At 38.0% G+C, this 14,471-nt stretch overlaps 1 protein-coding gene across 1 annotated transcript in view; it reads left to right on the top strand.

Moving 5' to 3' along the window:
* LRRC36 (leucine rich repeat containing 36) overlaps positions 1 to 14,471 on the top strand; it is a 53,604-nt gene that overhangs the window by 20,057 nt on the left and 19,076 nt on the right. Inside the window, exons 5-7 of the mRNA XM_006863610.1 lie at positions 5,738 to 5,826; positions 11,455 to 11,582; positions 13,660 to 13,711. Of these exons, the coding sequence (XP_006863672.1) occupies positions 5,738 to 5,826; positions 11,455 to 11,582; positions 13,660 to 13,711 (269 nt within the window). The remainder of the gene's footprint in view (positions 1 to 5,737; positions 5,827 to 11,454; positions 11,583 to 13,659; positions 13,712 to 14,471) is intronic.

The raw sequence follows: 14,471 nt of genomic DNA on the forward strand, positions 1-14,471 counted from the left end.
TGGATTATTTGTCCTCTTCTTGTTGAGGTTGTAGCTGCAAGTTTGTACTTACTCTCACAATTAATATAAATTCCCTAAAGTTGTTCAAAGTTTATAGAATATAAGTCATTACAGAATGACTTATAGCCAAAAAGCATACCAATCCTATCTTAGTAGAGTTATGAATCAGTATATGATCTTTTCCTATTGCATTAGGTAGATTTCATTACCATTAGCAGAATTGTTAGCAGAAATAATCTGTTTAATGTTTTAATTTCTCTATGAAGCAAACAGATCTGGAGGCCCTAAAGTAATTGATTTTTCCTTTTTGGTTGCTAAACCCTAGTCCTGGTGTGGCACTGTAGGATAAGTACTGGATTGCTAACTGCAAAGTTGGTGGTCCAACCTACTAGTCACTCCTCAGAAAGCCTATACAGGGTTGTCATGAGTCGGAACCGATTCAACAGCACTTAACAAAAACAACAAACCATCTTAAAATGAACTACTCAAAAACCTATGCTTTTTTCTTAAAAAAAAAAAGTAACTATTATTTATTTTTGAAAAATAGATAAAAGTTCATGACAAACTATTTAAATAGCACAGAAAAATACAGTGAAGAAAGTCAAAATCATCCTATCTTCATCCTGATCCTACCTACTCCTGTGTGATGTACATCCTTCCAGAGATCTATATATCCATAGGTTTGTGTAGATGTATCATTAGTATTGTTTCCTTATGACTAAGTAATATGTGCTCTCACTGAAAACACACACAATAAAAGACTTTAATAAAAAAGTAACATATGCTTATTGTTGAGAATTTGGAAAGTATAGAAAAAGACACAAAAATAAATAAGGAACTCATAAGTACCTCATACTACCCAGAAATAAAATGTTATATTATAGTATCCTTTTAATCTTGTTGTTGTTGTTATGTGCCGTGGAGTCGTTTCCAACTCACAGCGACGCTTTACAGGGTTTCTGAGGCTGTAAATCTTTATGGGAGCAGAAAGCCTCATCTTTCTCCCGCAGAACAGCTGGTAGTTTCCAACTGCTGACCATGAGATTAGCAGCCCGATTCGTAACTACTATGCTACCAGAGCTCCTTTTAATCTTAGGTATATATATTTATTATACTTAAATATTTGTTGTTGTTATGTGCTGTTGAGTTGGTTCTAGCTCATAGCAATTTTGTGTAGGATTTCTGAGGCTGTAAATCCTTGTGGGAGCAGAAAACCTCATCTTTCTTCCTTGGAGCCGCTGGTGTGCTTGAGCCACTATCCGTTGTTCACAGTCCAGTATTCTGGAAACAAAGAGTAAGGATCAGTTGTTTGAAAATATGTGACACTGGAGACATTCAACTCATGTATGCCACAAAGTCTGGAAGACAACTAATTGCCTGGTCAACTGATTGGAAGAGATTCATATTTGTGCTCATTCCAAAAAGAGGTGACCAAATGATATGCGGAAATCATTGGACAATATCATTAATATCACATGCAAGTAAAATTTTGCTAAAGATAAAAATTTTAAAAACAGCTGCAGCAGTACATTGACAGGGAGCTACTAGAGGATCAGACCAGATTCAGAAGAGGACATGGAATGAGGGATATCATTGCCGACATCAGATGGATTTTGACTGAAAGCAGAGTACACCAGAAAGATGTTTACCTATGCTTTATTGAATACATAAAAGCTTTCAATTGTGTGGATCAAGCTATGGACAAATTTTTGGAGAATGAGTATTCTGGAACACTTACTTGTGCTCTTAAGGAACCTGTACCTACACCAAAAGGCAGTTGTTTGAACAAACAAGGTAACACTGAATGGTTTAAAATTAGGTAAGGTGTGCACCAGGGTTGTAGTCTTTCACCATACTTATTCAATCTGTATGCTGAGTAAATAATTCAAGAAGCTGGATTATATGAAGAAAAATATGGCATCAGGATTGGAGGAAGACTCATTAACAACCTGTGATATGCAGATGATACAACCTTGCCTGCTGAAAGCAAAGAGGACTTAAAATACTTACTGATGAAAACCAAAGACCACAGCCTTACATTGGGTTGCACCTCAATGTAAACAAAACAAACATCCTCACCACTGGACTAATAAACAACATTCTTATCAATGGAGAAAAGATTAAAGTTGTCAAAGACTTCATTTTGCTCGTATCAACCACCAACGTTCATGGAAGCAGCAGTCAAGAAATCAAATGACATATTGCATTAGGCAAATCTGCTGCACAGGACCTCTTAAAAGTGTTTTAAGAGCAAAGATGTCAGTTTAAGGCCTAAGGTTCACCTGACCCAAGCCATGCTATTTTCAGTAACCTTATATGAATGTAAAAGTTGGACAATGAATAAAAAAGACCACAAAAGAATTTATGCATTTGAGTCATGGTGTTGGAGGAGAATATTAAAAAGTACCATGGACCTCCAAAAGAACAAAGAAATCTGTGTTGGAAGAAGTACAGCCAGAATGATCCTTAGAAGCCAGGATAGCAAGACTTTGTCTCTCAAACTTCGGACAGATTATCAAGAGGGACCAGTTCCTGGAGAAGCACAACATGCCTGGTAAAGTGGAGCGTCAGCAAAAAAGAGAAAGACTCCCAATGAGATGGATTGTCACAGTGACAGCAGCAATGGGCTCAAGTGTAGCAACAATTGTGAAGTTGGTACAGGACAGGGTAGTCTTTTGATCTGTTAGGCATAAGATTGCTATGAGTCAGTAGGGACTCGATGACACTTAACAACAACTTGCTTATTGATTTCCCTTCCCCACTAGAATAGAAGCTCCATGAGAGCAAGGACCTTGTCTGGCTTGTTTACTGCAGTATCCTTAGTACTTAGAACAGTGCCTGGCACATAATGGTGGATAAGAAATAATTTGTTGAATGAATGTTGTACCTGGGATCTTTCTCCTGTGTAGTGATGGTGCTAGTCTCTGCTCTGATCCATTATGTGTTTTATAGTGTAGCCTTCAAAGAGCATCCTTAATTCTGTTTTTTAATTTAATTTTTATTTTTATATTAAACCCTGGTGGTACAGCTTTTAAAGCACTTAGTTGTTAACTGAAAGGTTGGTTGTTTGAACCCTAATAGCTGCTCCATGGAAGAAAGATGTGACAGTCTGCTTTGGTAGAGATTTAAAGCCTTGGAAGCCTATGGAACAGTTCTATCTGTCTTACAGGGTCACTATGAAATAAACTCAACTCAATGGCAATGGATTTTGGGGTTATTGAGGTTAATTGTTTAAATTAACCTCAATATTTTGCTCTATGTAAGAGCAAAATTCACCCTTTTAAGGTGAATATTTTGGCAAGTGAGCCTCCACAGTCAAGATATAGAATATTTTCATCACCCCAAAAACGTCCTTCACAGTCCATAGGACTAATGGCCTACATGAACCACAGTCTCCCCTATCCTGAGACTTGACAGCACTTGAACAAGTTGGAATGGGAGAAAAACATAATACACAATTCAAATTCATTAAAAAGACTAGACTTACTGGACTGATCCAGACTGGAGGAACCCCTGAGACATTAACCTAAAACACCATTTTAAGCTGGAACTGAAGCCACTCCCAGAGGTCACCTTTCAGCCAAATAATAGATTGGCCTATAAACTAAACAGTGACACCTTGAGGAATGTGCATCTTAGATTAATCTATTGTATGAAACCAAATGGAGAGCATTTGCCCCAAAGCAAAGATGAGAAGGTAAGGAGGGGCAATTGGAGAGAAAGCAGGATAGAGATGGGGAGAATGCTGATGCACTGCAGGGAGAGCAGCCAAAATCACAGAATAGTTTGTGTATAAATTGTTGAATAGGAAACTGATTTGCTGTGTAAACTTTTACAATACAATGTTAAAAATGTTTAAAAAACTGTTAAAAAAAAAAAAGTTTTTTTAAATGTTAAAAAAAAAAAATCCCCTTAGGATCTTTTGTATTCATCCCCCCCTTTCTGCATCTCTAGCTTCTGGCAACCATTAATCTGATTGCCTATAGCTTTGTAATTTCTAGAATGTCACATAAATAGAATAAGACAATACTCTTTGTGTCTGGCTCCTTGTTGTTCACGCTGTTGTGAATATCAGGAGTTTATCCCATTTTATTGCTGAGTAGTATTCTGCTCTATGGATGTGCCACAATTTGTTTGAACTATTTACCAGCTTATGAATATATTTGGGTTACTTCCTGTTTTAGATGATTATAAACAGATGTTTTCTTCTAAAGACAAAATGGAATGTTTCTAAAAAATTATTTGTATGAGTATTTTATAAGCTAATTCCTATTTTAAATGTATTGGATACTGTGTTTATTATAGAAATACATAGGTGAACTGATATATAACAATATATCTTCTGATAAGACAGATTAGCAGCTTCATCTTTTATCTGTGTTGTTGTTCCGACCCATAGTGACCCTGTAGAGGGTTTCTAAGGAATGGCTGGTAAGCTTGAATGCCTAACCTTGTGGATAAAACGGATTTTGCAATCCAGCACATTAACCCACAACGCCACACCAGGACTCCTGTATCTGTGTAGTTACCATATAAAAAAGCCCAACTGCTATCAATTCTAACTCATGGTGATCCGATAGGAGAATAGACATGCCTCATAGGATTTTCAAAGTTGTAATTTTTCTGGTGTACACTGTAGGATAAGCACTAGACAATAAGGTCAGTTTGAACTGCAAGGTTGGAGGTTCAAATTCACCAGCCACTCCTTGGAAACCCTATACAGGCTTGCTATGAGTTGGAAATGAGTAGACAGCACTTAACAGCAATAATCCTTATGGAAGATCATTAGCACACCCTGAGAATGGCATTGCCTGTCTGTATGGGCTGCTCAATAATACAAAGATGATTGATTTACTAGTCAGAAGCTTGTTTCTCATCATTACCAGTGATTGTAAAGCCAAGGTAAAATGTTATTCACATATCCAATTTTAACACTAATCTTACTTTGGGGGAGAGGGTTTTTATATATTTATATCAATTCACAGTTCTCTCATTTGTAAGTAACGAGGTAGGTGGGTTTCTGATGAAATGAAATGGTGGGTATAAAGTGTCAGGGACATAGACTAGACTTACTGTGGTTCCTGGTTCCCAAGATGCCTACAGCCATCTAGTGCAAACGGTTGCCTTTCTTGTCAGTTTTTCTAACTAATTGCTCTCGTTGTCTCCACTGTAATTCTTGGCAGCAACATCATACTTTCTGTGCCCTAGTTATGAGTTTTTAAATTCATAAGAAAATATTTTGCTCCCTTAAGCACTTAGACTTAAGTTTGTGTCAAAAAAACAGAGTGTTGTAAGTTTTGAATTTTCTGGCTTTCATACCTTAAAGTCCTCCTTTCTTTTCTGATTCCCAGTAAAAAATACTTGCTCTCAATTAGGACAAATATTTGTGCAATATAGTTTAATGAAGATTTTCTAGAGCATTGGAAACATATCTGTTCATCATAAATTAATATTTTGTAAATAGCACTTAAGGAGCTCTGGTAGCGTAGTGGTTACAAGTCCGGCTGCTAACCTCAAGATCAGCAGTTTAAAACAGGAGAAAGATGCGGCTTTCTGCTCCCGTAGAGATTCATAACCTCAGAAACCCTTTACAGGGTCGCTATGAGTCAGAACTAACTCCATGGCACTCCACCACCATAACCAAATAGCATTTACTGATGATTTTAGAAACCTTTTTTGAGTGTTAAAGAAATCGATGTATTAAAATATGCATTTAAAAAAATTAATTGTGTGGCAGCTCTAGGGAGAAGACAATGAAAAACTGTGTGACGGAGGAGAGGGCTGCATTAAAAGTCAGTTCTGATGCTGATAACAGAATTGAAACTGGTAAGTTTTCTCTCTGTGATTATAAAATGATGAACACATTAGTCATTTCAGCTTTCGTGGCCAATCTTGGGTAGAATGAAGACAAAACAGATGAGTGATATATGAACAGATTTACTGACTGTATTTTTCCTACTTCCTTTCATTGCCAGAAGGACCCTTTTGAATGAACCTGACCTAAAAATCAGCAAAGCACAAACTGTACTCAGCTCAATTTCATTGACATCACTTTACATTATTAGCACACCCTGAGAATGACATTGCCTGTCTGTATGGGTCTCTGAATTGCTAAGGTGATTGATTTAATTAGTCGAAAGTCTGTGTTTCATCTTGACTTATGTATGGCGCTGTAGGATAAGCACTAGACTGAAAGATCAGTTTGAATCACAAGGTCGGTGGTTCAAATTCACCAGCTACTCCTAGGAAACCCTATACAGGGTCGCTATAAGTCAGAACCAACTTAACGGTGCTTAACAACAAGAACACCTTGATATATGTAGCTCGCACCCTCAGTCTTCTAGGCTAACCTACCAAAACCTCTGCAGTTGCAGAATCTCTCACCTGTGCTATATTCCTGGGGAGTGTTGACTGGAAGCACTGTAGGGACTCCAGCATGATTAAGGTGGGCACATTAATGGTCATGCCAGTCTAGGAGAAAGCATCCCACCAGAAAAATTGAGCTCAAATGTAACCTTTTGGGCAGTGTCAGATTACCCAATAAACAAGATAAGCACAGATATACTTGAATTTACTTACTAATCTGTAGAGAATGAACAATTTCACATTTTTTAAAACCACATCAAAGATACTGCTTCTTAGTGTGGCTGTCATCTGTCTCCCAATCACATAGCACCTTCTTACAGAATCAAAGCCTCTTATCAAATGTTCCATCACTGACAGGAGTGGAATACCCTGTGAGCAAGGTAAGCACGGATTTACTTGGGCTTATTTGTGCTTACTTAATTATCTGTAGGAAACAGTTTTATACCACATGTGAAACTGTTTCCCATAGATTAGTAAGTAAGCACAAGTAAGCCCATGCTTACCTTGCTTTTTGGGCAATCCATCTCTGCTTGTGTGTTAACCTGGCACTCTCAGATAATAAGATGACCTCTTACTTGAGAAAACTTGATTCTGGCTCAAGGACTCTCTCCATTTAATGATCTACTTAATTATACAAGGACTCGAAACCAATCTCTAAAATCCCAACAATAACTTCGATTGGACATATAGTTTAGACTTCAAGGGTTTTCAGTTTATGAGGGGACTTCAAAAAATTCATGGAAAAATATCAATATCTCTTAATCTCATGAAATTTTTGAAGTCCCTCAGATCATAACCCATAGTGTTTATTTTCTTAACTGCTTATCTATCTTTATGGATATTTATTGAGCAGTCACTTCATAGTATTTCATGTTAAAATTAGCCATAGTGAGACATGATTTTCATTATCCATATTTGGAAGTACCAATGCACATAAGTTAATGGGAGCATGGATTGCTTTATTTCATTTTAAATATAATTTTTGTTTGTTTGTTTCAAAGGTGATATAATTTTATTGTAAGAAATTGGGAAAGTACTGAAAAGCATGAAGAACAATATTTAAATGTTAAGCCTAAAGAAAATCACAGTTGATATTTTGGTATATATCTTTCCAGTCTTTCTTCTAGGTATAAAATCTAAACCCAACTAAACCCATTGCCACTGTGTAGATTCCGACTCCTAGTGACCTTGTCAGGACAGAGTAGAACTGCCCCTAGGGAGCTTCCAAGGCGATAAATCATTCCTGAAGAAGAGTCACGTTTTTCTCCCACTTTCTAGGAGTAAGCATTTATGAAAGATACTTTGAAACATCATTTGACCACCTCTTTTTTTATTAGTTAAATGAGAATTTATATCACGTTATATCATGAGCACACACAGATTCATTCCACAAGCTAAAATGTTTTATTTATTTATTTAGTTTTAACTTTTTATTGTGAATTAAAGGAGCTCTGGTAGCATAGTGGTTATGAGTTGGGCTGCTAACCTTAAAGTCAGTTCGGAACAGCGTTCCATAGGAGAAAGATGAGGCTTTCTGCTCCCATAAAGATTTACAGCCTTGGAACCCTATGTGCAGGGTCACTGTGAGTCAGAACCACAGCACATAACCCTCATCATTGTGAATTGGGCTAAGATTTTCAGAGCAGATCAGTTTTCCATTCAACAATTTATATGCATTTTGTTTCATGTCATTGATTGTAATTACAACAATGTACCATCACTTATCCCACTTTCTTCTTCTGTTTACTGTTTCTAACCTGTCTGAACTTTGTCTTTGGAAAATGCAGCCCTTTTAATCTCAAATGGTTGATTATTTTAAGGTGTTTGTACCTCCCTAGTGTTATTGTTTCCCTTATGAACCGATCTGTTGTTTAGTTGAAAGCTGAGTCATGGGGGTGAGTTCAGTTCTGGGTCTGAAGGGTGACTAAGGGCCATCATCTGAGGGGTTCCACCAGTCTCTATATAACCAGAACCTTTTCACGTAGTTGGTAGTGGAAGCCAGGCACCATCAGCTTCTGTTCTCAGGATTGTGAAAGCTGAGGTTCCCATGGTCCAATAGTCCATTAAACTAATTGGTTCCATGTGTCTTCAGTGCTCCTCACTCTTCTTTGCTACAGACGGGAAGACGCCAATATGTTATTTGGCTGTTCATTAGCTGAACTAAAATGTTTCAAGTACACAGTCTCAACTGAGAATAAACTACTGTACTAGACAGAGGGCCATTTGTACAGCTCCTTGGAAGCTCCAGCTGTTACTTGGATTTTTTTTTTTAATATATAAAATTTATTTTGCTGCGTTGAAAGGTTAAGAAGCATGCCTTTCTGCTGAAAATTGTGTTTGTGCTAGATCCCTGGGGAGTGTTACCTGTAAGCACTGTTAGTAATACAATATTATTGAAGTGGTTATATTGTGTTAATGGGTCTGCCAAGGGCCAGGAGAAAAGCTGCTGGAGAGCAGCTCCCACTGTTGTTGTTAAGTGCCTTTGAATTGGTTCTGCCTCATAGCAACCCTGTATAGGGATTCCGAGGCTGTAAATCTTTATGGGAGCAGAAAGCCTCATCTTTCTCCCACAGAGCAGCTGGTGGTCTTGAACCGCCGGCCTTGTGGTTAGCAGTCCAGTGCTCATTCGAAAGAGCTACTGCTCTGTTCAAAATAATGTTTTCCCAGTAGGACCATAGTCTCATGGTGCACTCAATTTGCATAACAGAGTCTGCAAAACTCATGCTCTGTATCTTAGTGCAGTGAGTAGCATCTGGGGTCTTATGAGCTTGTGAATGACTATCTAAGACAAAACTGGGTTTCTACTCACCAGGAGCAAAGCAGTAAGAAAGTAACCAAAAGTTCAGAAAATTATAGTTTCCTGCTATAAAACTTCCATGGTCCTCATTTGCCTGCTAAATTAAGTCTAAACCCCTTTTCCTGACATATAAGGCTCCTCCACATTTTAGTTATTTCTTAAGCCTAACCTGAAACCTCGTATCTCCTATTTCTCAATTACACATGCCCAATGCTTCAGTCGAACCAACTCCACGGTACATCACCACCACCACCAATGCTTCAATCAAAGTAAGCCACTCACTCCTCCACAAATCTTCCTTTCTTGCTCCTCGGCCCCTGAACTAATGCTATTGCTTCTGCTTGGGAGGCTTTCATCAAAATCCTACCCCTTCCTGATAACCCAGCTCTTTTAGTGAACCTATTTGAAAAGACAACTCACAGAGTTAGCAGAAGATGTTTGCAAATCATAGAACTAGAACCAAGGAGAAAGTATGATAGCACTACGCAAAGAGCTTGAACCTTGGAGGGTTTACTTATACCAAGAGATATATTGGAAAAACAAACCAACCACCCTGTGAATCTAGAATAAAACATCAGTTCAGTGGGAGAAAAATCAGGATGGAGGCATTGCTTTACAGGATAACAATAAAAGGAGGCCAGAATCCAAAGTCACTGTTTACTAATATTCTTGTTGTGGGGTTTGTGTGTATGTGTGTGTGTGTGTTTTGTTTTTTTTTAAACTGAGAGTCAGGTTACAACCAGCAATTTCTCTTCCATCTTGTGTTTTTAGTGCTAGTACTGTGAAGGGGACAAAAAACAAACAAACAAACAAGATTTGAGAACATATGTCACTTTGAGAAAAGTGATTCATCAAATATAATGGCAGAGGAGCAGCTTGTGTTGAAGTAGGACATGTTAGTCCCATCAGGCAACTCAGAAACATGAAACGCTCCGGAGCCACAAGTGGACTGAAGGGCGGGCTGGGTTCTCAGAGGCTGGCTGTATTCACTCTGAATTCTCAGTTGCACTGACTTATAGCAGCTTTCTGTTGGCAAAGCAGGCTGATGAGAACTAGCAGACGAACACATTGTTTGACTAAGGCCCAAGTTTTTTAGCATTCTATATTAACTCTTATTCAGTTGCTAGGAAAATCTCCCTGAACAAAAACAAAATTCTTATTTTCATCCAGGTTCTCCCAGAAAACCTCAATTATTAAGTCTTTATCAAGAACATACAGAATCTTACAGAATTACTAACTGACTCTTCTAAATCGCAGCTTCTAGGGATAGTCACAACTAGGATACAGTTTTTATTTTTAATTTTTAAAGTTGTTTTTCTAATGATAAACCAAAATACTGGGCTACCTAAGGATTTAGTTAGCGTTCTTCTCTGTGAAAGAGACCTGATTATTCTTGCTCTTATTCAGATGAAGTCCAGGCAGAAAGAGGCTGGCTTCAAATGATGAATCAGTGCAGGCTCCTCATTAGAGCCCTGGAGATGTATAATCCCCAGGAATGTATTCCCAGCATCTTTAGCCAGAGATTGTTGAATTGGTATCAAAGTTCACCATTAATTCTCTTAAGAAATGTGCAAAATATTTGCCTTTCATTTCATTCTATTGAGTACTTCATAATTATGAAGCCATTTCCTATCCATTATCTTGTTTTAACCTCACCTCAACCCTAAGGTTTTATCATTACTGTTTGTCTTGGTTACCTAGTGCTGCTATAACACAAAACCCACAAGTGGGTGGCTCTAAGAACAAAAATTTATTTTCTCACAATTCAGGAGGCTAAGAGTCTGAATTCATAGTGTGGCTCAAAGAAGAGGTCTTTTCTTGTTTAGTTCAGCTTCTCATAGCAGCAATCCTTGGCATTCCTGGGTTTGTAGATTCATCTGCCTTATCATCAGATAGCGCCTGTCTTTCCCATGTGTCTGTGTGCCTGGTTCTGTGTCTAATCTGTTCTTTTTATAACTCAGAAGGGATTAGATTTAGAACCAACTCTACTTCGGCATGATCTAATTAATATAACAATGAAAACCCTGTTTCCAAAAAAGTTTACACTCACAAACATAGGAGTTAGGATTCCAGTGGATACTTTGAGGGGATACATTTCAACCCGTAAATACTATTTGACAAATTTCAAAACAGAGTCAGTGTAACTGATTTGCCCAACTTCACGTGGTTTCCAAATGGTGGCACCAAAACTAGACCTCAATTTTATGACTGCCTTTCTAGTATCTTTCCATAGACATGCTGCCTTTGAACTCTGATCAGTACTTTATTGTTTGCCTTTTCTTTTAACACAGACTCAAACAAAGGACTGTTTATTCCTCTCCCTAACCGGGAAATAAAGGATTCCCTAACGAGTACTTCTGCAACCCAGGGAAACAGTATACCAGATCAGAAGTTAGACACTTTCCCACTGGGGACACAGGTAATATGTTCACTTTTCACTGGTCAATAATTAATACCCATAATTCAGTGAACTCTAAATTATTTATGAAAGTCTAAGAGGACTTGTTGACTGATGACATTTTAGACCCTTTAAGGAGCTCTGGTAGCATAGTGGTTACGAATCGGACTGCTAACTTCAGCGTCAGCAGTTCTAAACTCCCAGCTGCTCTGCGGGTGCAAGATGAGGCTTTCTGCTCCCATAAAGATTTACAGCCTTGGAAACCCTGTAGAGGGTCACTATGAGTCAGAACCAACTCCATGGTACATAACAACAAGGAAAGGATAAAGTAGGATTAATTTAAATTTCCCCATTCACTCCTTCATAGCAACCTATTATCAAAGTTTCATCGAAAGTTATACAAAACTTTAGCACCTTTTATGCCAAACATTTTGGCCCTTAAACACGAATTGCAACAGTTATAATTTTAGGATGCTCTAAAAATGTTCCCCCCTCGACATCTCAATCTCTAGCTGCCTATATGTTTTTACTTTTTGCCTTTAAATTACTAAACCTTATATCTCAGGTGGCTCTTTACTGGAGCAGAAAAAAAAAGAATGGTAAAGGGGTAAAGTAAAGAAATTGTCACTGGTGGGAAGGTTGAAATCATGTAAGAGGGGAAGAAAGTGAAAAATAAGGAGCTTTTAGTGAAAATATTGGTAGGAGAGAGAATGCAGCCATTCATGTGTATGACTGAATATGATATAAGGAAAAGAATTGAATTCTTCATAGTCAACTTTTCTCTTTGCTACTTTTCCTTTCATAATTTTATGCTCAATGAAATTGCTTGAAAAGTAGTCCTATAAAGAGAAAGAGAAGAAACAAATCCACAATTTGGATAATTAATTTTTCCTACGCAAGGTCAGCAGTTTGAAACTACCAGCCACTCCCGTAAAGATTTACAGCCTCGGAAACCCTGTACAGGGTTGCTATGGGTCGGAACCGACTCGACGGCACTTAACAACAACAACAACTAAAAAGTTAATAAGAAATTTTTTCAGTTTGAGTATATAATAACTTCATCTTATAAAAAGAACAGAGTTCACATTTAATAGGTTTCTTTACCTTTGGAGCTACTATGTAGGTGTTTTAGAAATGATCTCAATGGCTTTTTTTTATTTTATAGCTAAAGGATATGGAGACATAAGATACTCTAATTTACAGTTTAAGGTTAAGCATTTCTTAGATTGAAAAACAAAGTCTTTGAAAAGACTTTTTGAAATAAAACGAAATTAAATAGCTTGCTGTAGATCCTTTCAATTTCAGGAAATAGGAATTGGGTGTCTTTCTCTGCATGATTTCTCAAAAAGATACTGAAAAGATGATTAAAAACAAACAAGTCCTAGGTGCTTTTCATTTTGCTGAAGTATTTGCCACTTTAGGCCTCAGTTTAATTTTCAAGAAATTAAAACTTCCAGTAGCTTCTGTTGTTGTTGTTATATGCCATCAGAAAAAACCTTCTATGCTGAATTTATCTTGTTGTTGTTGTTAAGTGCCGTCGAGTCGGTTCCGACCTATAGCGACCCTGTAGAGGGTTTCCAAGGAGCAGCTGGTGAGCTTGAACCGCCAACTTCACAGTTCAAACAGCTTTGCAGTCTGGCGCATTAACCCACAGCGCCACACCAGGACTCCATGAATTTATCTTAAGCAGAGGAAATTTTTCATCATTTGTAACGTCTTTTACCCTTTTAGGATATTTTGCATTTTTAAAGAGTCTGGTGTGGCACTGTAGGTTAATGCACCAGACTGCAAAGCAATTAGAACTACAAGGTCGGCAGTTCAAGCTCACCAGCTGCTCCTTGGAAACCCTATACAGGGTCACTATGGGTCGGAACCGACTCTACAGCACTACACAATAACAACAACAAGGTAACTCTGGAATTCCTGTAATTTGATTGTTCGATAGGCTTAAATCTGGACCTGTTTAAAGATCTGTTTCCCTAGCTTGATAGGAAGTACTTCCTCATTAATAGGGATGTCTTTTGAACCCTTTGTCTAATAAACTCACATCTGTATGCCCATGGACTCCCTTCTACCTAAACTTTCAAACTTCTTTTAGATGCAGCAAGTGGCAAGAAGAGAAATGTCAAGTGACAGTCACCAGGAAGATGGTAAATATTTTGCTCACAGATTCAGTTTCTCTGACGCTAATCCGAGAAATCCGGAGTCCTGGTGTGGCGCTGTGGGTTAATGCGCCAGACTGCAAAGCCGTTTGAACTGCAATGTGGCAGTTCAAGCTCACCAGCTGCTCCTCGGAAACCCTATACAAGGTTGCTATGGGTCAGAATCAACTCGATGGCACTTAACAACAACAACAATCTGAGGAATCTGGATATAATGGGATCTGGGAGGAAATGAAGATGTCCCAGTCCTTGGCCCTGTTTGGCCAACTCTTTCCTGCTTTCATGAGGAGCTGCTTCAATGCTTAGTGACCTATGACGCTTTTCTGCTTGAAGAGTGGTTATTTTGACCTGGTTGGCTTTGAACTTCACGTGTTTGCTGACTAGTCTGTTTATTTTTTTACTTTTCTTGATTTCTTTTGGATGTATCTTTTTTTATTAGTCCATTCTCTACTGGTTTGGAAGTTATCACTATTTCTATACTTTTAGTATTCCTTCAAACAACTTCAATATGTGGCCTTAACATAAGCAATTTAAAATTCACCAATACCTTAACTCTTCACTGAGTATGTAAAGGCCTTAGAGTGCTTTACTGCATCAATCCTTTCTGATTTATATACTGTTATCCTGGAGCTCTGGTAGCGTAGTGGTTACGAATTGGGCTGTGAACCTTAAGGTCAGCGGTTCGAAACTACCAGCCGCTCCATGGGAGAAAGATGAGGCTTTCTACTCCCGTAAAGATTTACACCCT

The sequence above is a fragment of the Chrysochloris asiatica genome, unplaced genomic scaffold (genome assembly GCF_000296735.1).
Source record: "Chrysochloris asiatica unplaced genomic scaffold, ChrAsi1.0 scaffold00055, whole genome shotgun sequence".
In the NCBI taxonomy this organism is placed as follows: domain Eukaryota; kingdom Metazoa; phylum Chordata; class Mammalia; order Afrosoricida; family Chrysochloridae; genus Chrysochloris; species Chrysochloris asiatica.